Raw genomic sequence first — 27,411 nt, 5'->3', positions numbered from 1 at the left:
AGACTCGCAGGAAACTCCTCCCTGTTGACAACACGCCGCTCTCACAGCGCAATGGTCTCCTGGATTATTTCTAGGCTTGTGGTGTAAGTCATTATTCTGCTCTTGTAAAGCATGTTCATAGAGATAAATAACAAGTCTGTGTTTGTTCTGTATATCAATGTGCTGTTTTTCAGCTTCTTGATAACGCGAGGCTTTTCTCCAGCGCGCCTCTTAATTCTAGACAGAATAGAAATACATAGAGGCAATGCTTATATATCAGGCCTGATTAGTGTTTTGATTATCTTTCATTTACATATTAATAGGCCATCATAAAGGAGGCTGCTATACACTTGCAAGCTAAGCGATAAGCAGTAAGAATCTGACACCATGGTGAATTATAAAATAGGGTCGCTCAGACACTGAAGCAGCTCGTTTTATTCAACACCTCAATCTAGAATACAGTAGAAATGCACACTTTAAGGTGTAAATATGAATCCTGTTTTTGAGGTTTGGCACATAAGAGCAAGTCTTTGATGTGTGTGAGTCATAAAAACAATGGGATGGTCAGCTGGTGAAAACTTGTGTGCAGGTTTTTCCTTTATTTGCTTCATTCTTCACACTAAACCTAATGCTAATGAACATGAATGTCCGTTTAGCTGTGTGGCTTCAGTCAGTTTGCTCGCTGTGTGTGCAAAATCTCTAAATAGCAGTTCAATTCATTTTCGTTCATATCCGATGACATTGCACATATGCCAGCACTTGTGCAGCACGCTAGTCTTAAAATAGACAATAAAAATGTGTGGTTTTTGCCCGGAGTGCCCTATATAGTGTGTTTGGTGTGAAATGTTTTGTTTTGTGGCTCTCGGTCATTTGATCGGGTCTGAGGCGCAGCTGTTGCTGGGAGAAAGGACACTGGAATAGACACAAACGCTGGACCACAGGTGCAGGCCACTTCTTTTTGGTTATCCAGCACTTTCCAATAACCCGTTTAACCTATGGATAGAGCAGTGCGAAAACGCCATTCGCTTTGTCCCGTTTGGTTTTGATCATGCGCCCTTGACGAGCGTTCACTTGTCGGGGCTATTTTTATCAAGCACGCAGAATGTAAACCTGGGGGTCGCGCGGATCTGTCGCCTGTTTACGTGCTACAATGGCGCTTCAGCGCGGAGGAATTGCATTAAATATGTTCTGAGTTGAGAATAAATGAGACTTCAGGCTTATAAAGGGCAGTTCTCTTGCAATTATCAATAATGCAAAGGGAGTGGAGCAGTTTCCTTCCAGGAAAGTGGACCTAGATGGCATTTATAAGTGGCCTTTGTTGTGTAATTTGTGTAATTGATTGAAATAACATGATAGTTTTGTAACTAATTTCTGTCGAAAATGTACAGCTAATCTTACAATAAAACACAAGCTCGTTCTGAAGAGATCTGACTGGTTAGTACATACACAGATGAGGTAATACTTGTAAGCAATGATGTCATTTTGCTGAATTGTCTACCAGTTTGTTGTCACACTTTACTCAGGTATATATTCTTAAATATGAGTATTTTTATTGTTCATATTGTTGTCAAAAAACCTTTAGTTCATCTTAAACATTGTTACACATTTACTCTTAACACTCAAGTGGTTTTGAACTTTTATGAGTTTCTTTCTTCCATTGAACACAAAAGAAGATATTCTGAAAAATGTTGCTTAAAAAGTGGCCATTGACATCCATATTAGGAACAAAAAGTACCATTGTTGTAAATGGCTATTTTTAATCAACATTCTTCAGTATAATCTTTCTTTGTGTTCAACAGAAGATAAAAACAGGTGTAGAACAAGTAAGGGATGAATGAGTAAACGATGAAAATATTATAATTTTCGTATAAATTATCCTTTTAAGTCACCACAATAGCCGATTATGCTCATCGTAAAGGGTAAGTTCTCACATCTAGAATTTGCTGTACAGTATATTGATACATTAATTAGCAATAAATGAATGAATCACTAAATATGCAATTTTGTAAAAGCTTCTAATATAAAATAGTATAACAATACAAATTCTACAATGATATAAAAACAATGAAATTTGGCAAATCAATATTTTTTTATGCATTAGTCATTTATTTATTAATTTTCTTTTTGGCTTAGTACCTTTATTAATCAGGGGTCGCCGCAGCGGAATGAACCGCTAACTTATCCTGCACATGTTTTACGCAGCGGATGCCCTTCCAGCTGCAACCCAGCACTGGGAAACATCCATACACACTCATTTACAACAGCCAATTTTAGCTTACCCAATTCACTTGTACCGCATGTCTTTGGACTTGTGGGGGAAACCGGAGCCCCTGGAGGAAACTCATACGAACACGCGGAGAACATGCAAACTCCACACAGAAATGGCAATGGACCCAGACGAGGCTTGAACCAGTTACCTTCTTGCTGTGAGGTGATAGCACTACCCACTGCACCACCTCACTGCCCCTTCATGCATTATTATAATCTGTAATAGATATTTAGGCAATTTTGTCTGATTCCTTGATTATACAAAGTTGAAAACACATTGACAGTGCTATACTCTTTACTACTGTACGTTTTACTACTATGTTTCACTACAGTATAACATAATCTACAAAAAAATGTTTATAACAAAAAATAATGAACATTCAGACACTCTTTCTCCCTGCTGAGAATATGTGCCATGTACTTTTTTTATCTTACAGAAAACAGTTTCCCTAAAAATGAAAACTCATTATTTACTCATCCTCGATTGGTTCCAAACCTTTATGAGTTTCTTCTTTCTGTTGAACACAAAAGAAGATATTTTGAAAAATGTTGGAAACCGGTAACCATTGACATCCATAGTAGAAAAAAACAAATTCTATGGAAGTCAATGGTTACAAGTTTCCACCATTATCTCAGTCAAGAGTGAGAACAGAGTTTTTAGTTTTGGGTGAACTCTTCCTTTAAGAAAGCATCTGATGTGGTCATATTTAGCTGCATTCATTCTGTATGCATCATGTTCACAGATGAGTTCATTAAAATGAAACTGTATTTTAGAAGCCTTAAGGATAACTGTTTTTTGTTACGGTTGATGGCATGACACTGACATTACAGTACTGAATGCCCTCTTTTTGGCATTATCCTTAACATTGTAAATATTCACCTCATGTTTCATAGATCAAAAGAGAATCTCCCAAGAGTCGGGTCACATATGTCTGAATTTCCCTGGAAAAAAAAAATATTTATAGGAGTTCTTTGCATATAAATAAATAAATCGCTTTTAAAAGTATATATTATGAAAATTACACTCTAAAAAATGCTGGGTTGTTGTAACCCAATGTTGGGTCAAATATGGACAAAACCAAACCATTGAGTTAAAAATTTAATTTAAATGTAATTAAAAAAATTAACCTAAGACTGAGTTTGTCAATATTTGACCCAATATTTGGTTACAGCGACCCAGCAGTTTTACATAGTACCATTTTATGAAACAACAAAAAATAATGTTTGGCCAACAGACATTTCTAATTATAAAAAACAAATACTTTAAAGTTCGACAAGACTTTAATTTCAGTAAATTGATGTACTTCCAATGGAAACTGAATATTGAGTAGGGGCGGGGCTTTTTTTTTGCACATCATTTCTTCATAGCAAACTAACGGTAAGAGGAGCTGGGTTAAGAATAATAAACTGTCAGACTGACATAATCAGAGAACGTTTGTTTGTTTTCTTTTGTATTTGATTTTGCATCATGTAATTTCATGTATCACTGTGCATTATATATATATATAAATAATCAGAATTATTAGGCCCCCATTTATTTTTTTCCTCAATTTTTGTTTAACTGAGAGAAGATTTTTTCAACACATTTCTAAACATAATGTTTTTAATAACTCATTTCTAATAACTGATTTATTTTATTTTTGCCATGATGACAGTAAATTATATTTTACTAGATATTTTTCAAGACACTTCTATACAGCTTAAAGTGACATTTAAAGGCTTAACTAGGTTAACTAGGCAGGTTAGGGTAATTAGGCAAGTCAATGTATAATGATGGTTTGTTCTGTAGAATATCGGGAAAAAATAAAGCTTTAAGGGCCTAATAATTTTGACCTTGAAATTGTTTTTAAAAAATTAAAAACTGCTTTTATTCTAGCCGAAATAAAACAGATAAGACTTTCTCCAGAAGAAAAAACATTATCAGACATACTGTGAAAATTTCCTTGCTCTGTTAAACATCATTTAGGAAATATTTAAAAAAGAAAAAAAATTAAAAGGGGCGGTATATATGTATATATATATATATATATATATATATATATATATATATATATATATATATATATATATATATAAACAAACAGGACTGCCACTTCAAACACAGAAGCAAATTCTTAGATTTTGATTAAAGGTTACCAAAACAAACTTTTTTCAGTGGATTAATTGTTCACCTAAAGAATAACAATGTGCGCTAGCAAAATAAACCTGGCAAATTTTGATTTCACACTTTAAACATACATTACAAAACAACTCATTCATTCGTTTTCCTGGGGCGTAGTTTCTCACAACGGAATGAACCGCCAACTGTTCCAGCATATGTTTTGCGCAGCAGATGCACAAAGCCAGCTGCAACCTAGTGCTGGGAAACACCCATACACTCTCACATTAACACACGCACTCACACACTACGGCCAATTTAGTTCATCCAATTCACTGTTAGCGCATGTCTTTGGACTGGAGCATCCAGAGGAAACCCACGTGGAGAACACGCAAAGTCCACACAGAAATGCTAACTGGTCCAGCCGGGACTCGAACCGGCGATCTTCTTGCTTTAAAGAGACAGTGCCTACCTCTGAGCAACCGTGTAGCACAATACAACTCATGGCACATCAATAATATTTCAAGATAAATGCCTTTCTCCCTTTCTGTTTTGTACCTCTTTATCTTAATCATGTTGTATTTCTCTTACAGGCTGATATTTGGTACCCTTTACCCAGCATACTCCTCATACAAAGCTGTTAAATCGAAAGATGTGAGAGAATATGTAAGTAAAGCTCAGATATGCCTCCATCATCTTATTTACATTCATGTTTATTCACCTGCTGATTTCATAAACGCTTTTATTTTCCCACAGGTAAAATGGATGATGTACTGGATAATATTTGCACTTTTTACAACAGTGGAGGTGATTACTGATATCTTTTTGTGCTGGTAAGTACAATGCTCCGTCCTATCCTTTTGTTAAGGATTACTCATATTTTTAATTCTGCTTCTGGTATATGGTTTGATGTGGGCGTTATCCACTATGACACATGAGCGTACTGTATGATTGTCTTTTTGAAGGCTCCCATTCTACTATGAGCTCAAAATCGCCTTTGTGGTTTGGTTACTTTCCCCGTACACAAAGGGATCCAGTGTGCTGTATAGAAAATTTGTCCACCCCACACTGTCCTCCAAGGAGAAGGTACTGTGTTTCATGTGATCTGTTCACTGTTCCTTTCAGTGTATTGCCTTATGAAGATCTATTTTTACCTCTTGTCGGCTGAAAAAAAAATATGCAGAGGAACTACAGAGCTTACACTGTTTGAGTTTCTTCTTGAACACACAAAAATATATTTTGAAGAATGTTCAAAACTGATAGCCAGTAGTTATGTTTCCATTCTGCTATTTTATTTATGCACATTTTGGAATATTGAGTACAAAATGGTTAATGGAAACGCCAAGAAAAACATATTTTGAAACCTTGTGTGCACAACTGAGTAGAACACATTTTTTATTCGATAAGGAAAAATCTTAAAGCAAACACATTTACTGAACAATTACAGCATGCGCATCAAAAAATCATGTGATTTAGTTTTAAAAGCTCATTTGATAACAAAAATCAGTGCGATGGGACAGCATTACAGTGGTCCCTCGTAATTCGCGGGAGTTACATTCTAAAAATAGCCTGCAATAGGCAAAATCCGTAAAGTAGTCAGTTTTATTTTTTACAATTATTATAGATGTTTTAAGGCTGTAAAACCCCTCACTACACACTTTATACACTTTTCTCAGACAGGCATTAACATTTTTACACTTTTCTCTTAAACACTCTCAAAGTTCAAACCTTCGTAGAATAGTCCAGTATTATAGAATGAAACCAAAGATCAAACCATTTGATCCGTTGGCGCTAGTGGTGTAGTGGTTAGTGCGTCGACACATGCACTCTGGTGCTCACAGTGACTCGAGTTCGATTCCCGCCTTGTGGTTCTGTGCCAATCCTGCCCCTCTCTCTGCTCCCCATGCTTTCCTGTCATTACTCTCTACTGTCCTGTCCAATAAAGGTGAAAACCCTGAAAAAAAAAAAAAACATTTGATCCTCATTTATTTATTCCGTAATGGCGCCCTACATCCGCATATCTTCTACCTTCCTTTAGCATGTCAAGAAGTCCAACTTTTTGTGCGATGGTTAGTGTCAACCTCCACCGCAGGTGCCTTTGAAGGTGCAGAATGTTTTGTCAACATTGTGGATAGGAAACTTGCAAACATACAGTCCAGGGGCCTCATGTATCAACGCTGCGTATGCACAAAGACTTTGCATACGTCAGATTTCACGCTCACGTTTTCGGCCTTTTTGCCTTTATTAAGTGGATAGGACAGTATTTCAGACAGGAAGCGAAGTGGGAGAGAGGAAGGGACTGGAAATGCCCTCAAGCCAGGATTCGAACTCGGGATGCCCTGAAGTGCTACTGCACAATATGTCAGTGTGCTAACCACTAGGCCATTGTGCCAACACGTTTGATTTTACTAACGATGAAATTAACAGGAGAATGTGCGGTGGTCCGTGCCAACTTCATGTCTGGTGTACGTGCATTTCTTGTGTGTGTTTGTTTTATTTCCATTGGCGACTCCTAGAGGCAATCATGTTAAATTGCACACTACAAAGTATCTTTGAGCCGTGCAATGGCAGCTGTATGGGACGTGATCATCCGCATGTCTAGCAGGTATATAAGGTTTCCATACCATACAGATGACCAGCCAAACATTAAAGCGCAATTTGCACCAATCGCCGGTTTTCCCAATGTAATCGGAGCGATCGACTGCACGCACATTGCAACAAAGGCGCCATCTGAAGACGAATTTGCATACTTGAATCGGAAACATTTCTATTCAATAAATGTGCAAATAATATGTGACGCTCAAATGCGCTTAAGAAATATTGTAGTAAGGTGGCCTTGGTAATCCTATGTTGACAAACAGCATGGTTGGGATGAGGCTCCAAGGTGGCAAGCACTCAGTCAGTTGTAGAGCGAGCGATTGGGCAGCTGAAATGCCAGTGGCGCTGCCTTGATAAGAGCGGTGGGGTGTGCTGCTATACCGCCCTAACAAAGTGTTCTTCTAATACATCTGTGTCTCCCACAGACATGGATACTACTCCAGACAGTAAAGAGTCGCCCACAATTGAGGCAACTCTCTCCTCAAAGGGTGTTAGTTCAGCATCCCCTGTTCCCCCACCTGTTCGGTCCACACTTTGACGGTGTGCCGCTGTTCTCCTCTTAACCTGCACTTTTACATCGGACCATTTCTTTTTTTTTTTTGCGCTTGTGTGCTCAGTTTCACGTTAATTTGGATGTACAAAGAGAATATGCGTGGGATTCCGCGTATGCAGTGTTTCATACATCTGAATTTTTTACTGCATACGCACATTTACAGCTTTGTCCGTACACAATGTTTGAGTATTGATTCAACGCAAGTCTTCGTACATGAGGCCTCAGCACTTTACAGTCACACTGCTAGCGATCGAAGATTTATGTAAATTTGGCAAGCTGAACGCATTCTGTACTGAACAGGAGACACGGCACGAAGGAGATTGATTGACAATGGTCTACAGCCAGTCAGGACGCAGAACACAATGCACTAATCAGGACGCAGAACACAATGGGTTGTAGAAAAAAAGTGTCAAATTGCAAAACCTGATTCAAATACACACAACACATGCAAATAACACGGAACACAATGGAAATGTTTCAAGGGGACTCAAAAACATGATGGACCCTGCTGGAATTTGAATTTGCAGTGTATTTTCTTAATGTGTTCGCATTGTCTAACCGATAAAGATCAACCATTCCAGCATTAGTTTTACACAGCGGATGCCCTTCCAGCTGCAACTCAGTACAGGGGAACACCCATACACACTCCTTCACACACATAGACTACAGCCAAATTTGTTTATTCAATTCATCTACAGCACAGGTCTTTGGACTGGGGGAAACTGGAGCACCAGAGGAAACCCACATCAACACAGGGAGAACATGTAAACACAGAAATGTCAACTGACCTAGCCGAGACATGAACTAGCAACCTTTTTGCTGTGAGGCGACAGTGCTAACCACTGAGCCACTGTGTTGCCTCACGCAAGAAATTTATTATATAGAAAAAGGCTTACACTGGCTTCTCCAACCAGTAAATTCAGTTTTTCTTTTTGATCTTTGCCTCCAGTTTATCAGCAAGTGACTATTGGTCTCTTTGACTCATTGGATGGAAACCAATGCAATATTCCAGTTTTGCACATAAGTTTAGTTTGCATCTTTGCATGGAAACAGCCGTTGACTTCTACAGTATTTCTTTCCCTCCTTTGGAAGTGGTTACCAGTTTTCAACATTCTTCAAAATATCCTCTCTTGTGTTCAAGAGAAAAGAAACTCCATCAGGTTTGGAACCACTTATGATTTTTGGGTGAACAATTCCTTTAATATTTTATAAAACATTATATAATCAAGCAAGGATCAGCCACAACAGCTGTGGAGAATCTCAACAGATTTTAATGCTTAGAAACTGAATTTCGAAGTCCAGGAGGAAGTGCACATTTGTCTTCTTTTCCTGTAACCTTTTGCGCTGATTTCCCTGGTTGAACAAGGATGAGCGATGCTCAGGAAACGGAACTGGGATTTTCCACAGTCTTTTTCTTCTTGAGGCAGGAAATTCGTCAGGAGGACACACTAAGGGCAAATGCAGTTGACAAACACCAAAACAATCTTTATTTAAGTGTGTTCCACTCAATGCCTTCATCTTGTCTGAAAACAAACCGATTAAGTTCACTGAATTGTTTTTACAAATGTAGGTGGATTGAATATAAAACGATGAAGTTGCCCCCCCCCCCCCCAAAAAACAAGAGTTATGTTGTTTCAACTCATTTTAAATAAGTTGTTTGAACAAGCAGCAAGTCATTTTTTGAGTGCACTGTAAAAAATGCAGGGTTCCACACAATTGCTTCATTTTGTCCCAACCTAAATCAGTTAAGTAAACCTAATCATCTTATTTTAAGTGGATTGAACATAAAATAATTACGTTGTCCCCAAAAAACCTCAAGAATTGTTTATTCAGCATATTTTAAATAGGTAGTTTGAACAAGCAGTAAATGGTGCTGAAAAGAAACGGTAGCAAGTTTTCTGTACCGTATCTAAAATATTCTTTATGACTCTTTCTCAGGACATTGATGAATATCTTTGCCAAGCAAAAGATAAAAGCTACGACACCCTGATGCATTTTGGAAGGAAAGGCCTGAATGTGGCGGCAACAGCTGCAGTAATGGCTGCCACTAAGGTAATAATCCAGTACCGTTACCTTGTTGTTAGAGGAAATGGCACTTTCTTTGACAGCTGTAGAAAGGCAGTGAAAGCCTAGACAGCAACTGAAATCTCTCAGTAGTTCTTCAGCAACCCACTGCCCTTCTTCAGTGTAAATGAATATCAGCTGCTTCAGTCCAACATCTACATTAGCAGGATGATTAAGATGAAACTAGGGTGGCTTCACCTGACTTGAATCCAATATATAAAAATGTACATTATAATAAAATTACATTTTGATAAATTAAAATGAACATTTAAAGTAGCAAGCAAAATCCCTAACATCTTATGGCCAATAAATAAATTCCCTGACTTTCGATGTCTGGAATAGACCTTTTAAAATTGCATAATATTGCAGAAATTCAATGACCCATGAACCCTTATGTTAAGTGTTTAATTTAAAAGCTAGTACATTATTACAGTTCGGATCAATGTTATGTGTCTAATTGTATAAGCGGGATAATGTACATCCAGCTACTGTTTTTTAAAGAATAAAGTGCTAAAATCTTCACATTGCCTCAGGTTGCTGATAAGCCTTTCAGCCTTTCAGCCTTTTGAGGATATGTAATCATTTACATATGTATGATATTTGGATATTATGTTTTTGGATAATTGAAGCCTTGTTTTAGCAAAAGCTAGCTACTTTAGGACAATTAAGTCTTTGGGATAAGATTGGTTTGTAGGTGTTTAAAAATTTTTTAATCAGCACTCACAATAACTCTGCTATTAGGGTTAAATAGTTGAGCATGACAGATGCAATCAATTCTAAAAACTGTAATAACAATGTTAAATACTTAATTATTCTATAAATGTTTAAAATAAAATCATTTTTATTAAAAACTTGTCTACACTGTAAAAAGTGATTAGTTAATTTCTTTTCAAAAAAGTAAGTAAACCGATTGTAACTTGGAACTGCTATGTTGACTAAGAAGAAATGTATACTTGTGCACATTTTTAAAAATAAATTTAAGGCAAATAGTTTACTTACTTTTGGTAAAATCAACTAATTTCTTTAAAAGCAACGGGTTTATTCACTTTTTGTAAGTAACATCAACTACAATTTACAGCGCAGAATGAAATTTCAGATCAAATGCAATGTCATTAAAAAATACACATTATTGAACTGTTCAGTAACTAACTGTGCATGGAAAAGCATTGTGTCATGTTAGATAATATTTATTAAAGTGAGAAATATTTTAAGTTTAATAATATTTATTAAAGTTAATTTATTTATTGAAGAGAAATACTGATTATTAGTTTATTTTATAGAAAATTCTGTATTTGGCCAGACTGGATATACAACACATACTTCCAGATCTTCTTGCTCATTTGGTATAAACAAAGCAGATAGTTGATGTGACAGTATTTAGAGCTTCTAAAGGAGTTTGATGTTCTTCATGCAGGGCCAGGGCGTTCTGTCCGAGCGGCTCCGCAGTTTCAGCATGCAGGATCTGTCATCATTCCAGGCTGAGGGCCAGACAAACAGCACTAGCTCTGTAACCACTCAACCTGCAGCCGCACAGCACAGAACACGAACCATGATGCGCAGCAAATCAGAGACTGGTTACAGCAAAGGTAAGCAATGCTGAGACGAATGAGTGCTGTTTTCACCCTTAACCCTTTAAAAGAAAATCCTGCTGTCAGCCAATCAGATTTCTTCTAATCCTGTTTGGTTTACCTGCTTTTCTCGATCATCCTGGAGATGTAATTAATCCTTAAATTGAGCGTTGTAATCCTGCCAGAGTTCTTGGTAAATGTTTGATTAGAAATGTTTTATTATTTACATATTTGTAATATTATCTAATATGCAATTCTCTGAAAAAAAAAACACAGAAAAACTTTTATGTTTGTTTATTTTAATATGTAGGTTCACTCAATAGGAAAAAAATGACCATTATGTTTTAATCATGTTATTTATTGTGTAGAATATAATAAGAGATATTAGGCAGAATGTTACTGCTGCTCGTTTACATACAGTTAAGTTGAATGATCGTGGGCTTTAGTGCTCTTTTATTGTCTTCTGCAGTTTATTCCAGGTGTTATGTCATTATATAATGGCTTTGTATGAGGAACAGGCTGAAGTTTTCACTTCCACTTTAGCTGTCAAATCTTATTTATGTTTGCACACATTTCATATGGCAAATAACGGCCAGTTTTGTTTACCATCAAAATTAAAACAGTTCTTTTTCTTTAGCGTGAGTTACATTTTGCTGTCGTTTTGTGTTACACCAAAGAAACAAAGCCATGTTTATTGTAATTATACAATAATACATTATCCATTCAACCATAATGTATCTGTTTGCCACCCATTCAGTGATACATAAGCACAGTTCAAACTATGGATGACAATCATAACAGTAACTATAAGGTTTTAAAATCTTAAGTCTGTGACAATACTTAAAGTCCACAACACAACTATTAGTGACTAAAATGTGGTTCTGTTGCTCTACTTTTCCAGTTTTTCTAAATCAATATGCACTAACCAGATTGTTTTGCCAGTGCACTAAATGTTTTTGGGTCTAGTTTAAAAAAAATCATTTCACTTATTTTTTTTATCACAAAAAGGCTTTTTATGTGAGTGCCCCCTAGTAATAAGGACACAGAATTATTATTATATGCTTTTTAGATAATTTTTTTCTTGAGTAAAGAATGCTAATCAGAATCCAGTTGTTGTTTCACATGTCATTTCAATTCCCTGAGACCTTTGTTAAGTTTATCACAAATTAAGACATCTTAGACGAAAACTGAGAGCTCCCTTGTCCTCTATAGACAGCAACTATCCCAAGTTGTTTGTCATTAGCCCCTTTCACACAGTGATACCTGTAAATATCTGGAAAATTTCCGGAACGACTTTACCAGTGAATTAAAAAATACTGGTAAATTCTGACATTATTAACCAGAAATGACATTTAAATAGCTGCGCTTGTATTTGTAAACATTTGACTAAATTATAAATTCTGTGGATGGATTAGTATTTTGAACAACTTCGATGAAAGCATATAGAGAAACACTGTCGCATGTCGAGATGTACATAGTATGTGTGTGTGCAGGCGCTCACCGGCTGCTTTATGTGCACACGCGTCAGAGCTTGAAGATAAACAAACCACTGCTTATCATAAGCATTTTATCGATATTTTTTTACACAGCTGGCATTAAAAAAGAACATAGAAATAATATTTGACTAACATCTAGCAGCTAAATTTGTCTGGAAAAATATTCTCAGGCTTTTATTCTCATAAACTCTACGGGCATGAATGCGTCTGAGTGTTCTGATTGGCTAAAATAAATGTCTTACGTCAGCGCGTTCTAGATGTGAACACGCTCTTTCCGGCAATCTTCCTATTGGTTCACACAGCGCAGCATTCCGGCAAATAACCGCTAATGTTACAACTTCTCTTTCCAGAAAATAGCCTAAACAAATGTACCGGTGTTTTCAAAAAGGTCCTGTTCACACATACAAAACTTTTACGGAAAATTGCCGGTAATTTTCCGGAAAGGTCTGTATGTGTGAAAGGGGCTATTGATACATTGACGTTAAAACATTGTCAGAACTTTCCATGTGACTTCTGTGGTTCAACTGTAATCATACAAAGCTCCAAGAATACTTTTGTGTGACTGTAAAACTGTCAAATCAACTTTGTTCACAAATGTCTTTGGGTGTGTGTTTACTCTGGGCAATATGCATGCAGGTCGAAGGTCTCAGGGCTTGGAACGATATGAGCGCAAGCAATCAATAACAGATTTTTTTGGGGGGTGAACTAACCCTTTAAATCTGCAAATTCCATAACATGGTGCACTGCACATTTAAATTAGATATAATGGTAACTGTTTTATTGCTAATAAATGTATCATTATAGTACTAGCTTTGCTTTCTAATCCACTATGTGAACTGTCCTTCAGTGTCTGCTTTCCATATTATTCAACTGTACTCTAAGTATAGGAAGTGATTGGCTAGGGATAAATGCAGGGTTTCTTTTTCCAGTTATAGATGTGAGAAACCCACCTCAGCATTGTTTAAAAACATAAAAATGTTCCAGAATATCTAGCCTGATGAACAAAGTGCACTCACCAGCTACTTTATTAAGTACACCTTGCATCATTGACTATAATGTGAATTGTGTGTTTCACAATCTCAAAGGTGGATTGGGATCTGGTGTCTGTGGAGGCCATTTTTGTTTAGTGAACTCACTGCGATGCTCAAGAAAAGAGTTTCAGATGATTTGAGCTTTGTGACATGATGAGGCACTGTCCTGCTAGAAGTAGCCAACACAGCATGAGTCCACTGCGGTCAATTCAAATGAGTTGCAGCTTGGACCCGGAAACCAATATTCACAACTTCACGATATAACAAGTGGATATGACTAGCTGATCATATATTTATTGAGAAGTTGTACCTAATAAAGTGGCTAATAAGTGTACATTGCCTTCTTGTTCACCAGTTTTAGCAGCATTATCCTTCATGCAGTATCAGAACTAACTACGGTAACTCAACAGTATCTGTATTTTCACTTCAAGTCTTCCATAATGACTCAGATCTAAAACACTGTGACTCTGTATTGATATACTCAGAGTTGTAATTTTAATGTGCTCTTGTCATGGTACAGGCCATGACTTTGACATGACTGAATATGAGCTGTTGAACTTGGAGCAATCTAAGGAGCCTCCCATCCCGCCAACCCCCACACCCGTCCTGACACCATCACAGCCCAATTTGCCTCAAACTGAGCATGTGACTCCACTATCCTACCCTGCCGAGTCCCAGGATCAAACCTCACCGCCAACCGTAGTCTCAGAGGAGCCTCAGGAGAAGGAGGACTTTATCTCATCTTCACCGCAGTTCAGATTTAAGAGACGCGCCCCTGAGGTACCTCGGATTTGTCAAGGCTCGTGGTTGACTTGCCTGGCTAGACTGGGGCTCTTTTAGCTGTGCTGTAACTTACTAACCCACTCAATCACTAACCAGTGCTGCTGTTTACCAGCAAATGTCAACTGAATGAGTGAGTGTCTGACACTCTCACCTCAGGTCACCACTAGCATTCAGTTACGGCGAGTCACTGGAGAGACGTGACTGTCTAAGACAGCAGGGAAAGGTGACTCAAGACTCTATGATGAAAGATTATACTTCCTTATTTGTTTATCACATAAATATAAGTATAAGTTTGACAGACAAAAGAATACAATGACGACAAACAAAAAAATAGTTTGCTTGACATTAATGTATAATGTTAAACAGTATGTTACTCTTACGATGCCGCATCATGCCACATCTTGCAACATATAGTACGTTCAGTCAGAGATCAGGAAAGATGTTGTCGCAAACGTGTATTCGTCAGCTGCTAGAAGTCTGTGATTTGAGTTCATAATTTTAAAAAACTTTATGTTTTTGTTACTAACACACATCGATCCACTTCATAAAATAGGCATTAACCCCCTGACAGTATATGGGTTAATTTTACAACTGATTTATGCACTTTAGGAAGCTTAAAAAATGGCCACTATTGTTGATGCCATGTTGGGAAAAGTTACTTTTGAAAGTAGTGCATTACAACATTGAGTTGCTTTACTTTTTATGGAAAGTAATGCATTGCATTACTTTTGAGTTACTTTTGCGTTACTTTTCCTTACCCCCCTGAGGTTTGATCTTTTTCAAAACTTGCAGGTGTTTTTTCATGTGTTTTATGAAGAAGCACTGCATTTAACAGCCACCTATATAACCTACACCTTCATTTTACTTAAAAATTTTTAGGATAAAATTATATTTTGAGAACTTTCTGAACCTAGAGCTATACATATATTTCCTTATACAGATTAATGACAGCATGTAAAGTAATGTGTTTGCTACCTTTGAATGTTTTGTGTTATTAGTTAAGTAAATTCACTGTCCATTGAGATAAAGACTGCAATAAAGTCTAAGAGTACTAACAAGAAATAATTTATGGTAAAAACAGATTTTAAAATTTAAAATGTTTAATAACAAAATAAACAGTAAGATGATAAAAACATTTCCAAATCAAAACAAATCTTTGAATGTTATACATTAAATAAATTGCTTCACGTGGCCTCAACAAATGTGTAAATTGTTTCCCTAAAGAGAAAAAAATCGTAGTCGCTTCTACCGTAGACAGTAGCTATGTTTCCATCCACCTATTTTTATGGCCATTTTGGATATGCTCATAAAAACAGGTTGATAGAAACGCCAAGATGCACATAAATGTTGAAAATGCGTCTAAAAAATGTATGCACATAACTTTTTATTCGATAAGAAAAGATGTGCATAAACTACGATGAAACACTTTTACCAAACAAATTCCAGTATGCGCATTAAAAAAGTAATGTGATTTTGTTATAAGAGATCATGTGATGGTAAAAATGTGAGTGAATGGACAAACCAAAAGGTTGAGCACATTGTAAAACATCTGAAATGTTGTTTTGGTCATTCTAAAATACCTTAACCACTTCAGTATTAGTGCTATTATATTATTAATTACCTCCAGAATAGTCAAGATTGTCTGTGCTCCGCATCTCATGCCTTTATTGCATGTTGGCATTTGTCTTCTGAGGCACAAGTCATTTATTGAATAGAGAAAAGATTCACGCAGCTTCTCCTACCGCAGCAAGTTACATTTTTAATGTTAATATTTGGCGCCAGTTAATCGGGAAGTGACAATTTTGTTCTCTTTGACTCGTTATATTTAAATACTGCTTTATTCACAGTTAACGACAATCCACTTCTTTTCTTCAAAATAGATTTTGAATGAGTTCAAAATAGAGATGAGATGAGTTTCGGCCTGCCATTGTTTCTGTTACTGACTGTCTGTAGAGATGACAGGCGATTCGTAAATAAATCATTTGTTTTAACCGGATCTTCAAAGTGAACCGGTCGAACCAGTTAATTGAATTGAATTGAGTTGTTGTGAAACAGATTGCGTCTTAAGTAATTACTTTTTTAACATATTGGATACCCCCTCTGACTCAAAATGAAACAACATCCTGAGTTATTCAGTTACTATAACAGTACACTGACTCATCTGCTGGGAAAAAAACAGACCTGATGATGATTGCTGTTCCCTCACAGCACACTTTCTCATTGAGTGTGTGATTCAACATTACTAAGGTCATTTTTATTTCGCAATATTTTTAAAAGCCAATTAAGCAAGGTAAAAAGTAACTTGCGTTACTTTAAAAAAAAAGTAACTTAATATTGCTTATTTCTAAAAGTAATGCTTTTTTTTAAGAGTAATGCTTTACTCGTTACTTTAAAAAGTAATATTATTACGTAACATTCGTTACTTATAACGCGTTACCCCAACACTGTTGACACCAATAGTTTAATGTGTCGACACATAGCACTGATCCTTCCCCCTCTCTCTGCTCCCAATGCACTCTTATCTCTACTCTAAACTGTCCTATAAATAAAGGTTACAATGTCCATTATCTACCACCATTAAACATTTAAAACTACTCCAACTTTGTTCATCTAATGTAAAAAAGTCATACGCAGTGAAGATGACTTGAGGGTAAATAAATTATGGGGGGATTTTTTATTTTCGGGTGAATTATTCTTTTAATATGCCACAATTTTGACTTTTTTGTGTGTATTTTTGACTATTTATCATAGTTGCAGTTGTCTTTTGTACAGCTGTAGCTTTTTTGCGTAACTATGACTGTTTCCTAACTGCAGCCTTCTTTGTTGTAATGCCAAATTTATTTCTTGCATTTATTACACCACACAACTGTATTTCTTGTAATTTAAACTTTAATTGGTAGGTGTTGACAATGTCTTAAAATTTCAACCCAATTTCTTGTAAATGTAACCTTTCAAATAATGTTGACTTTATTTATAGTATTGGGACAAATACTATAATATAGTATTGGGACTTTATCACAGTTGAAATTTCCTTTCTTTCTTGTAATTATCTACCAAATTGTAACTTAATTGTCTTTTTCACTTGTCCTGTTGTCAGTAGTGCAAAAAAAGGAGAGCATCTGAAATGTATCTGTTTACTGTAGATATAATGCCTCGTCATTGTTTTAGTTTCAATCATTGTGTTCTTTTTTTCTAACTAAAGTTGGTCTACCAGTTTAACCTTTGACCACACTACAGATATAACCAACCTAACAGGCTAAATGCAGGCCTTTGCACACAAAGCACGTTCAGTCATGCATTTTCCAATCATGCTGGGCCTTTGTTTGTCCAACCATAAATTAACACGTCATAGAAGTGTGTCCTTGCTCATGCTGACCTGAATCTCTGATCGTGTTTATTTGTGAACAATAAACATGAAGTGTGCCTTGCTTGTTCATTTATTAATTAGACATACACTCACATATCTGTTCTTTCTCTGTATCTCTCAGCCTCCTCCTAGACCTCTAAGACCTTTCACACGATCCAGATCCAAGAACGCCCACTCTTCAGACACTGAAGCCATGTGACTGTGTGTATATGCTCCCCGAGTGCTTTAGCCGTCTCACCTGCAACATGAGGAGACGCAACAAGAGAAGGCAATGAAAAAAAAGAGGAATGCAGCCAAAATGTTCAAATATTCAAAAGCAGCCTTGCTCTGTAATGAGGTAACCAAAGCGATGCGCTACCTTTCGCTTCTGATCTTTGACACTCAAGGGGAGGGAATCCATTTTGGGTAACGCTGCTGCTCTGAGACTTTGGGGTTGTTTTGTACATATTTATTATATGTTTGATCGTAGGCTGGTATGATTTTGGGAGAAACAAGCGCATGCGTGTCCTTCTGGTTTTTGAGGTTGCCTCCAACCAGAATCACTTCTTCTTTGTGAACATGCTTCATTTTTAGGGGGAGTGCATTCATTTTTGTTTGAGTAAACTCCCTTGAAGGGACAGATCACCCCCCCTCTAAAAAAACAACAACTCACTATTTACTCCAAACCTTTATGAGTTTTTTATTTCTGTTAAACAAAAAAGAAGATATTTTGAAGAATGTTGGAAATCATTAGGATTGGGTATCGAGAACCGGTTACATTTTCAAATCATTTCAAATTTTCAGAAAACCAGGGATTCAATATGATGCATAGATTTTGATTCAGTTTGTCAATTCTTTTGTCATTCTTGCAAATCGAACACCATTGAGCATTTTTATCTATCTTCCAGGACCTGCGTCAAGGACCCTACCTCATTACGCACTAAGGGCTCTATTTTAACAATCTAAGCGCAATTAAGTCTAAAGCACATGGTGCAATAGCATGCATGTCCAAATAAACTTTCGCTATTTTAAGGATGGAAAAATGTTGTCTTCATTCTGGCGCATGGTTTAACAGGGTTGTTTTAATTCTCTTAATGGGTTATGGGTGTGTTTTGAGCATAACTTGCATTAAACCAATCAGAGTCTCATCTCCCATTCCTTTTAAGAGTCAGTTGCGTCGTGCCGTGGCGCATTTGCTATTTACATGGCGGACTTGAACACTGAAAAACTGAACACTTCACTAGCGAGAAAACAGTTAAACAGACCATCTGCAGCGAGAGGATGAAGAATGAGCCTCCTCAATTCAGCCTCTTTACTTTCTCTTTACTTTACTTTTACTCTTTACTTTACTCCTTTACCTTCGTGGATAAGGAGACGGTGTTGTACGCATTCCACTTAAGACATCCATTAGCCTACATATTTAATTTTGTTTGTTAAGTGCAATGATTTGTTTCAAACCTATTTCTAAATTCAGTTCTGATTTCCAGCAAATGAATAAATGAACAATAATAACGAAGTGTGGTAAAAATCCAAACACACGTCCTATTCCTATGCCCTATATGGCGGCGCATACGTCTCCAAAACCCGACAGGTGGACAAATCTAAACTTGTTTTTATTAAAACAAATATAAATTTGCATATAATAAATATTACTGCTAATAATAATAACGTTATACAAATTCAGATTGTCATGAATAAACTAAAAAAATGTGAAAATAACACTTGCACCAAAGCAAAAAGCATCAAATCACAGCACACATGCCTTGCGCCTTATTGTGCCGGGTGTATGATAGGGCCCTAGGACTGACAGTAACAAGCATTGACAAATGCAATACATGTGACAAAGATACTTTGTGCAATAGAGGAAGTACCTCTAATATGATGAAACACAATCAGGTACAAAACTCAGACCAAAAACAGACTAGGGCTGCACAATTTTTTCAGCATCGATATCGCAATGTGCACATGCGCAATAGTCACATCGCAAAGATATGCAATGTCCAGTCAAAGTTATAGTTGATCAGGAGACACAGAATTGTATTAAATCACTGCATTTATACAGAATTTATATGATTTATGCCAAAAAAATCTTACTTAGGATTTTTGTCTTGTTTCTAGTTCAAATATCTGCATTTCAAGGGAAAAACAAGATTAATTCATATCTGCATTTCAAGGCAAAAACAAGATTAATTCACTTATCCCACTGGCAGATAATTTTGCTTGTTTTAAGGAAAACCTCTTAATTTTGATTCTTTCTTCTGAATGTGAAAACCGTCACATAGTGCTATTCAAACCATATTGGGAAACTGTATTCATATGGCAATATTTATCACAGAAAAATAAAATATTTTTTTCAATTCGTGCAGCCCTAAAACAGTCATCTTCGAATTTATGCCACATAAATCTGGATAAAGTGACTATAAATTTTGTTTGTTTTAAGTATTGAGCCTGTTATTTATTTCATTATTTGACAAGTTTTTACAGTTAACAGTTACAGCCTACTGATTAGACTAAATGTCGCAAGAATAAAAGATAAAAACATTTTTCTTTAAGTAATCGTAATTGAGAATCGTCATGAACCGATTCAATAAGCGAAATCAAAATAACTAATATTAAAGCGGTACACAATCCTAAAAACCACTGGCATCCATAGTAGGAAAAACAAATAGTATGTATTTCAGTGGTTACCGGTTTCCAACATTTTTCAAAATATTTTCTTTTATTCTGCATAGACAGGATTGTAGGGTGAGTAAATGGTGAAAGAATATTTATTTCAGGGTGAACTATCCCTTTAAAAACTACTGAGTAGCAAGGTGTTTCTGAATACGTCTTTGTTAGAATTATAGTGAAAGTGTATTGCACTGAAATGGTTGTTGTGTATGAGTGCTAACATAACGTTTAATTCATGATTTATTATGTGTCCATGTAAAGGAAGGACTTTTAATGCAAGTTTGTAGATTAACCAAATAAGGGTATTGATTACAATGCCTGATTTGTAGATGGACAAAGTGCAATGGATTTAAAAATTTTGCTAAACGTTCAATATTTGATTCATAAACTCATGCTGTAACTTCATATATAAAGTTATGAAATAACCATCCGGTTAAAAATGCACTAAAAACTAGACAGAAAAAAGTTGATGTTTCTTAATTCACTCGTTAATATTTCTTCATCACTTTAATTATTAAGCATGTACAGTATTTTTGATCATTTAGAAATCCTTTAAACTTAAAGTCCACGTGAATCGGAAGTTGCTGAGACTTTTATTTCAGAATGATGATGCATTTCTATTTAAAATGGAATATTGATTAGGGGCGGGGCTTTATTTTAACGCTCCTCCTCTCATCTTTTACTCACAGAAAACTAAAGGGCGTGGCTTAGCATATGACACCCAAACCATCAGTGACATCATCACAGACAGAGCTAGTGTTTCAGAGCGGAAGCAAATGCGCAGATTTTGATTAAAGATTATCAAAACACTCATTTGTTTTCATCAGATTAACTTGCACAGATGAATTGTTCACTTTAAGACTAACATGCGATGACAAAATAAACATTCTAAATTTTGATTTCATGCGGACTTTAAGTATATCCAACATGTTTTCTGTTTGTTTCTCAGCCTGCTTCTTGAATCTCTTCATTTGCTTGACGTTGCATGTATTCACGTCGACAGTTTGAATGTGTCACAGTTTTTGGCCTCTACTTTCTGAGCGTGTTCAGTATTAAAGTACCTTATCAGAGTTAGCGCTGCTGATTCGATAAAACATAAAGCGGGTCCTTCACTCACTGTAGGAGTTTTACTTTTGTAGCGTTCACAAGTAAGTAATATGTGGGAGAAACATGTCTGTAACACTGTGCGATTATTACACTAGCATGTGTCACTGCGTAATTCACAGTCTGTGTTTAGCATTCCTGATCACAGTGGAGAGGATTGCAGAGCTGTATTTCTCTCTGGCAGGGGAGTCTTTTATCAACTATAAGGGATTGCGCTGGATCGAAGAACATTCTGTCCACCTTTGTATCTTTTTAGCGTGGAAGTGGGTTTTTTTTTTTCGATGAATTTGTGAGACTTCATTAGCTGCTGTAGTAAATGGAAAGTTAACAAGTGCAAAAGGTGGTAAAGGGGTGATTCCTGGTATTCTGTGCCTTTTGCACATCATAACACAAATTCAGATGCAATTTTTTAATAAATGAAAATTAATTTAAGTAATTATTAGTCAATGAGAAGGAGGGCCAAACATGTCCACTAGGGCTCCACAATATTGGAAAAATCTGACATTGGAATATTTCATTTTTCTGCGATATTGGTTGCAATATTAATACAGTTTCAGCAGATGGCTTGAATAGCTGTATCTGAAATGAAATCATTAATTTAGATCAGCTGGGAAAATTTTGTAGCATAGTGATGATCAAAGATACAAGTGTAATAAGCAGTGCTTTATGGTTTTCTGGAGAGCAAAAAACTAGTCAGACATTTAGGTACAGTAACTGAATAATCAAATGTAATGTAAAATAACACTATAAAGTCTTCACTGCTGATCAACTATAATCCCAACCTAACATTGCAGATCCTGCGATGCGACTATTGCAAATGCACACATTGTGATACCAATGCTGAAGCTATAAATTGTGCAGCCCTATTGTCCACCCTGTTGGAGAAAAAATTATGATTTTTTTGTTAAATTTTTTTTTAGATCAAATTCATGAAAGATTATTAAGTATTACATTATTGAATCAATAACAGTAAACATTTCATATTTATATGCTGACTTTGTGAATTTATTGCAAAAAAAGCATAAGAATAACAAGTGCAAAAAGATGGTAAAGGCATTCAGAAAATTTATAAAAAATAAAATAAAATAGTTCATTTTACCCTAAAGTCAGGTTTTACATTTTTTCTTGCAAAAAGTTAACAGAAAAAGTCTGTCAAAAAAAAAATTATACTTAATTTCTAAAAAAATAAATTTCTATTTCTTTTTTCTACATAACAGGTTGGATATTGTGCCTGACCACATCAGATTGAACATTTAAATAAAGTAGAAACAGACAACGCTGTTTGAACAACAATTTGAGGGACAAGCTAAATAACAGATGATTTTTCAGATTACTTTAAAGGTCACATGAAATTAAAATAAAGCAACAGACTGAAACTAACATATAAAAAATGTAAGGATTTCTATAAGCTAGTGTGCTCTAAAACAGTGACAAAAGTTGTGTTCAGAAAATGTAAAACTGATACAAACATAAAGCTTGCAGTTGGTCACTTGTGCCGAAATCGATCAACAATTTATTTCACATCACCTCATACTTCAGTTTCTTTTCAAATCTTGACCAATCAAATGCTCTCTAGTATCTGACATGCCCCGCCCCCTTCTCATTTGCCTTTTATTTGATGCTCTTGATATCAACCCCTCTGACAGAACGGTGATAAAAACAAAGATGTTCTGCTTCTCTATGTCCCACCCAAAGCACTTCACGGGACCTTTAATAATGAATAATATACTGTATGTACACCCACATTACAGAGAGCTATGAATGAAAAACCAAGCAAAAGTCATCCATATTAAGTAGTATTCATTACCAAAATGAAGATAAATGTGTCATTTGGTGGTTTAAGATGCTGTTAAAAAAATCTTCAACATGCTTACAGTTTTAAAGCAGTTTTTTATGCCAAAGACAACTTTAAAGGCAGTAATAATATCATAATCTTTAAGGCTGATTTATACTTCTGCATCAAGTGCACACGTATGGTCTGGCACCGTGGCTGATGCCGAAGCTAAAGCGCACCTCTCAAAAAATTTAAAACCACACCGTAACTATGCATAGTGCAACCTGTGATTGGTGGGCTTGGTGGCAGTGATGTGTGTGTGGGCGGTGCTGAAAGCCGCGAGCCCAATGGAGCAAGTGTTTATAAGTCCAGCGAGGGAGCTCCAGATGGTTGTTTTGTGTTTACCTTATGATTAAAGTTGTTTCACAACCGCCAGTTGAACGAGTTTTAGCTACTTGTACATCAAGGTAGCGTTCAGAAAAAACTAAACACCTGCGAAGAAACTCCACACAGAGGAACATAAAAACCTGCTGCCAGCTAACGTTTTGGAAGCGTTAATGCAGAGCAGCACAAACAGCACACAGAAGTATAAATGCACAACTATGTGCAAGGCAGGTGCCGTGTGTCACGCAGATCACTCTACACAGAAGTATAAATCAGCCTTTACTGATGACACAAAAGGCAGCAAATCCCAGGAATGACAACTTTTTGCACTAACGTTATATGAAATAATTGGTGATGTCAAGCAGCATAACTGACAGTTCAGTTAAAATAACTGGTTTATATTAACAGATATCTGGAAGTTGCACACATTCAGCTTAAAAATGTCCACACGTGTTGTGTTAAATTAAAATAAGGTCAGTGTTTAGAAAGGGTTTCACATACTGTACTGTGAGAACGATGACAATCCTAATCTCATAAACTTGCTGTCAAAAGAAATAATATGTATTTAAGATCTTATATATCACACTTCACTGACAAAACGTCTGCCTCAGGAACAGTTTTTGTCATTTAATCACAATTAATGAAATATCTACAATGTGAACTTGGAAAAAAAAAATGAATCAAACTAGTGATAGTAAAAATCGATTTGTTTTTTGGCTGGCTGGAGATTTTTCCAGACTTTTTTCCTTGTTTTCGGTGTTTACAGCTAGATCAAATCTCAGCATTTTCTCTTCGTGAATCAAGTATGATTTTCAAGTGCTCTGTGTGGAACCATCTTTGGCCTTTTACAGAATATTAAACAGCTGACTGTTGTTTCTTAGAATATTCAGGTCATTAAAGGCACAACCTTTAAAATTACATTATACACCATGTAAAAACCGAGCCATTGGATTTCTTATAATTTGGTGGGAAAATAAGACTGAAGCTATAACCTTAGCCCATTTTAAAGGTCCTGTGAAATTGAAATAAAGCTTTTAAGATGTTAGTATCGGTTTAAGGATACCTATTAGCTAGTGTGCTCCAAAACAGTGACTAAATTCGCGTTAGAAGATACAAACCTGATATAGACATCCAAAACTTGTAGTTTTTTGTAGTTTGCCACCTCTGCCTAAATATATCAAAGTTTTTTTTACTTTAGTATCGCTTCAAATCTTGATCAATCAAATGCTCTCTAGTATCTGACATGCCCCGCTCTCTTCAAGACGCTTCTCATTTGCATTTCATTTGATGCACTTGAGCTTAACCACTCGCTGGCAGAGCTGATAAAATGTAACGCTATTGGCTGTTTTTTTTTTTTAAAAAGGGGATGAGCTATGCTATTTCCCCTCCCTCGCTTCATGTTTCATTAGAGTTGAGGTTAAACATCGGATAAAAATGCACCTTTAATATTAACAAAAACATGAATCTCGTCAACTCAGCAGTTTTCATATCTGGAAGTCACACATTATAGACATGGAAAATGTTCTTAAATTCAGGGACTTAAGAAGAGGCTGTGCCTTTAAAGACAATATAAAATCCCAGCTGTCTGTTAAAAACATTTGAAATAGGGTGTATCTTTGAGTTGTTTGTGCCTGGTTTGTCTTTTCACTGTATTCTTTACAGCTTGCAGCATCTTCATAGAAAAGTATTTCCTTGTCCATCAGCTGTCGTGTCTGTCTGGCAGGCCAGAATAGCATCGTTCAGAGTTCTTTATCAATAAATCTTGAGTGAAAAAGACAGAAGTTGATGTAAAAGAGTGAAATCTCTGTTGAAAAACCTCAAAATGTATATTGGCATTCAGCAATTAAAAAGGTGAATGTGAAAACATTGTCCTGTGACTTTTTTCTCTGCAGCAAAATGTTTACATCTGCATTTATTTTACAGCAAAATCAGGTCAGATATCCTAAAAAAATATTACTCTAGTAACATTACTTAAAGTTTTATGCACTCAAAGTAGCATCATACTGTTACATAGTGAAAGTTTGGAAACAAGTGAATGACAAAGAAATGCTACTTTATTATATAAAAATAAGCAAAAGTAAAAGTGTGACCTTAGTGGCTGAAATACAACTATTTTATATTTATTAATGAGGATTAATAATAAAAAAAAACAATATTGAGAAATTCACTTTTAAATTTGTCTTTTAAAATGAAGTGCTTAGCAATGCATATTAATTCCCAAAACTGTAGTTTTGATTTATTTATAGTAGGAAATTTAGCAAATATCTTCCCGGAACACAATATTTGCTTAATATTCTAATGATTTTTAGCATATTCATTTAAAATATAATATCTGACATATTACAAAAGTCTACACTGGATTTAATATACGTTGTTTGTATATGTATATGTATATATATATATATATATATATATATATATATATATATATATATATATATATATATATAGTGCATTCGGGTGACGCAGTGACGCAGTAGGTAGTGTAGTGCTGTCTCCTCAGCAAGAAGGACGCTGGTTCGAGCCTTGGCTGGGTCAGTTGCCATTTCTGTCTGGAGTTTGCATGTTCTCCCTGTGTTTGCGCGGGTTTCCTCCGGATGCTCAGATGTCCAAAGACATGCGTTACTGGTGAATTTGGGTATACTAAATTGTCCGTAGTGTATGAGTGTGTATGGATGTTTCCCAGAGATGTGTTGCAGCTGGAAGGGCATCCGCTGCGTAAAACATGTGCTGGATAAGTTGGCGGTTCATTCTGCTGTGGCGACCCTAGATTAATAAAGGGACTAAGCCGAAAATGAATGAATGGATGAATAGTGCATTTGGAAAGTATTCATAGCGCTTCATAATTTTGTTGCAGCCTTATTCCAAAATGGATAAATTCATTTATTTCCTCAGAATTCTACACACAATACCCCATAATGACAATGTGAAAAAAGATTTTTTGAAATTGTTGAAAGACTTGTCAGAATAGAAGGAAAGATGAATGCAGCAATGTACAGAGACATCCTGAATGAAAACCTGCTTTAGCATGCTCTTGACCTCAGACTGGGGTGACGGTTCATCTTCCAGCAGGACAATGACCCAAAGCACACTGCCAAGATATCAATGGAGTGGCTTCACAACAACTCGGTGAATGTCCTTGAGTGGCCCAGCCAGAGCCCAGATCTAAACCTATTGAACATCTCTGGAGATATCTGAAAATGGCTGTACACCGTCGCTTCCCATCCAACCTGATAGAGCTTGAGAGGTACTGCAGAGCGGAATGGGCAAAAATTCCCAAAAACAGGTGTGCCAAGCTTGTGGCATCATATTCAAAAAGACTTGAGGCTGGAATTGCTTCCAAAGGTGCATCAACAAAGTATTGAGCAAAGGCTGTGAATACTAATGTACATGTGATTTTTCAGGTTTTTAATTTTTAATAAATTATAATTTCAAAAACTCTTTTTTTCACATTGTCATTATGGGGTATTGTGTGTAGAATTTTGAGGAAATTAATTTAGTCCATTTTGGAATAAGGCTGTAACATAACAAAATGTGGAAAAAGTGAAGCGCTATGAATACTTTCTGGATGCACTGTATATAAATATATGAGCAATATCACAAAAGTAGCAGCGCGACGTGGCTGTATTTCGAGTTAGGTGGGTCGTGCTTTGGCTCGAGGCCGCAGGCTCAATGCCTTAGTGTCCCACCTGTGC

The 27,411-nt window shown here is 36.1% G+C and overlaps 1 protein-coding gene across 1 annotated transcript; it reads left to right on the top strand.

The window, feature by feature from the left end:
• Window positions 1–2: 2 nt before the first annotated feature.
• On the top strand, window positions 3–25,580 carry reep1 (receptor accessory protein 1). Its single transcript, XM_056476615.1, has 8 exons — window positions 3–83; window positions 4,939–5,011; window positions 5,102–5,178; window positions 5,311–5,431; window positions 9,435–9,548; window positions 10,975–11,146; window positions 14,176–14,435; window positions 17,927–25,580. Exons 1-8 carry the CDS (start codon window positions 52–54, stop codon window positions 18,002–18,004), a joined length of 927 nt encoding a protein of 308 aa, XP_056332590.1. The 5' UTR covers window positions 3–51; the 3' UTR covers window positions 18,005–25,580.
• Window positions 25,581–27,411: the final 1,831 nt, after the last annotated feature.

This window comes from Danio aesculapii, chromosome 17 (assembly GCF_903798145.1).
Source record: "Danio aesculapii chromosome 17, fDanAes4.1, whole genome shotgun sequence".
Classification (NCBI taxonomy): domain Eukaryota; kingdom Metazoa; phylum Chordata; class Actinopteri; order Cypriniformes; family Danionidae; genus Danio; species Danio aesculapii.
Note: the sequence above shows the minus strand (reverse complement) of the source record. Positions and strands in the feature narration are given on the sequence as shown.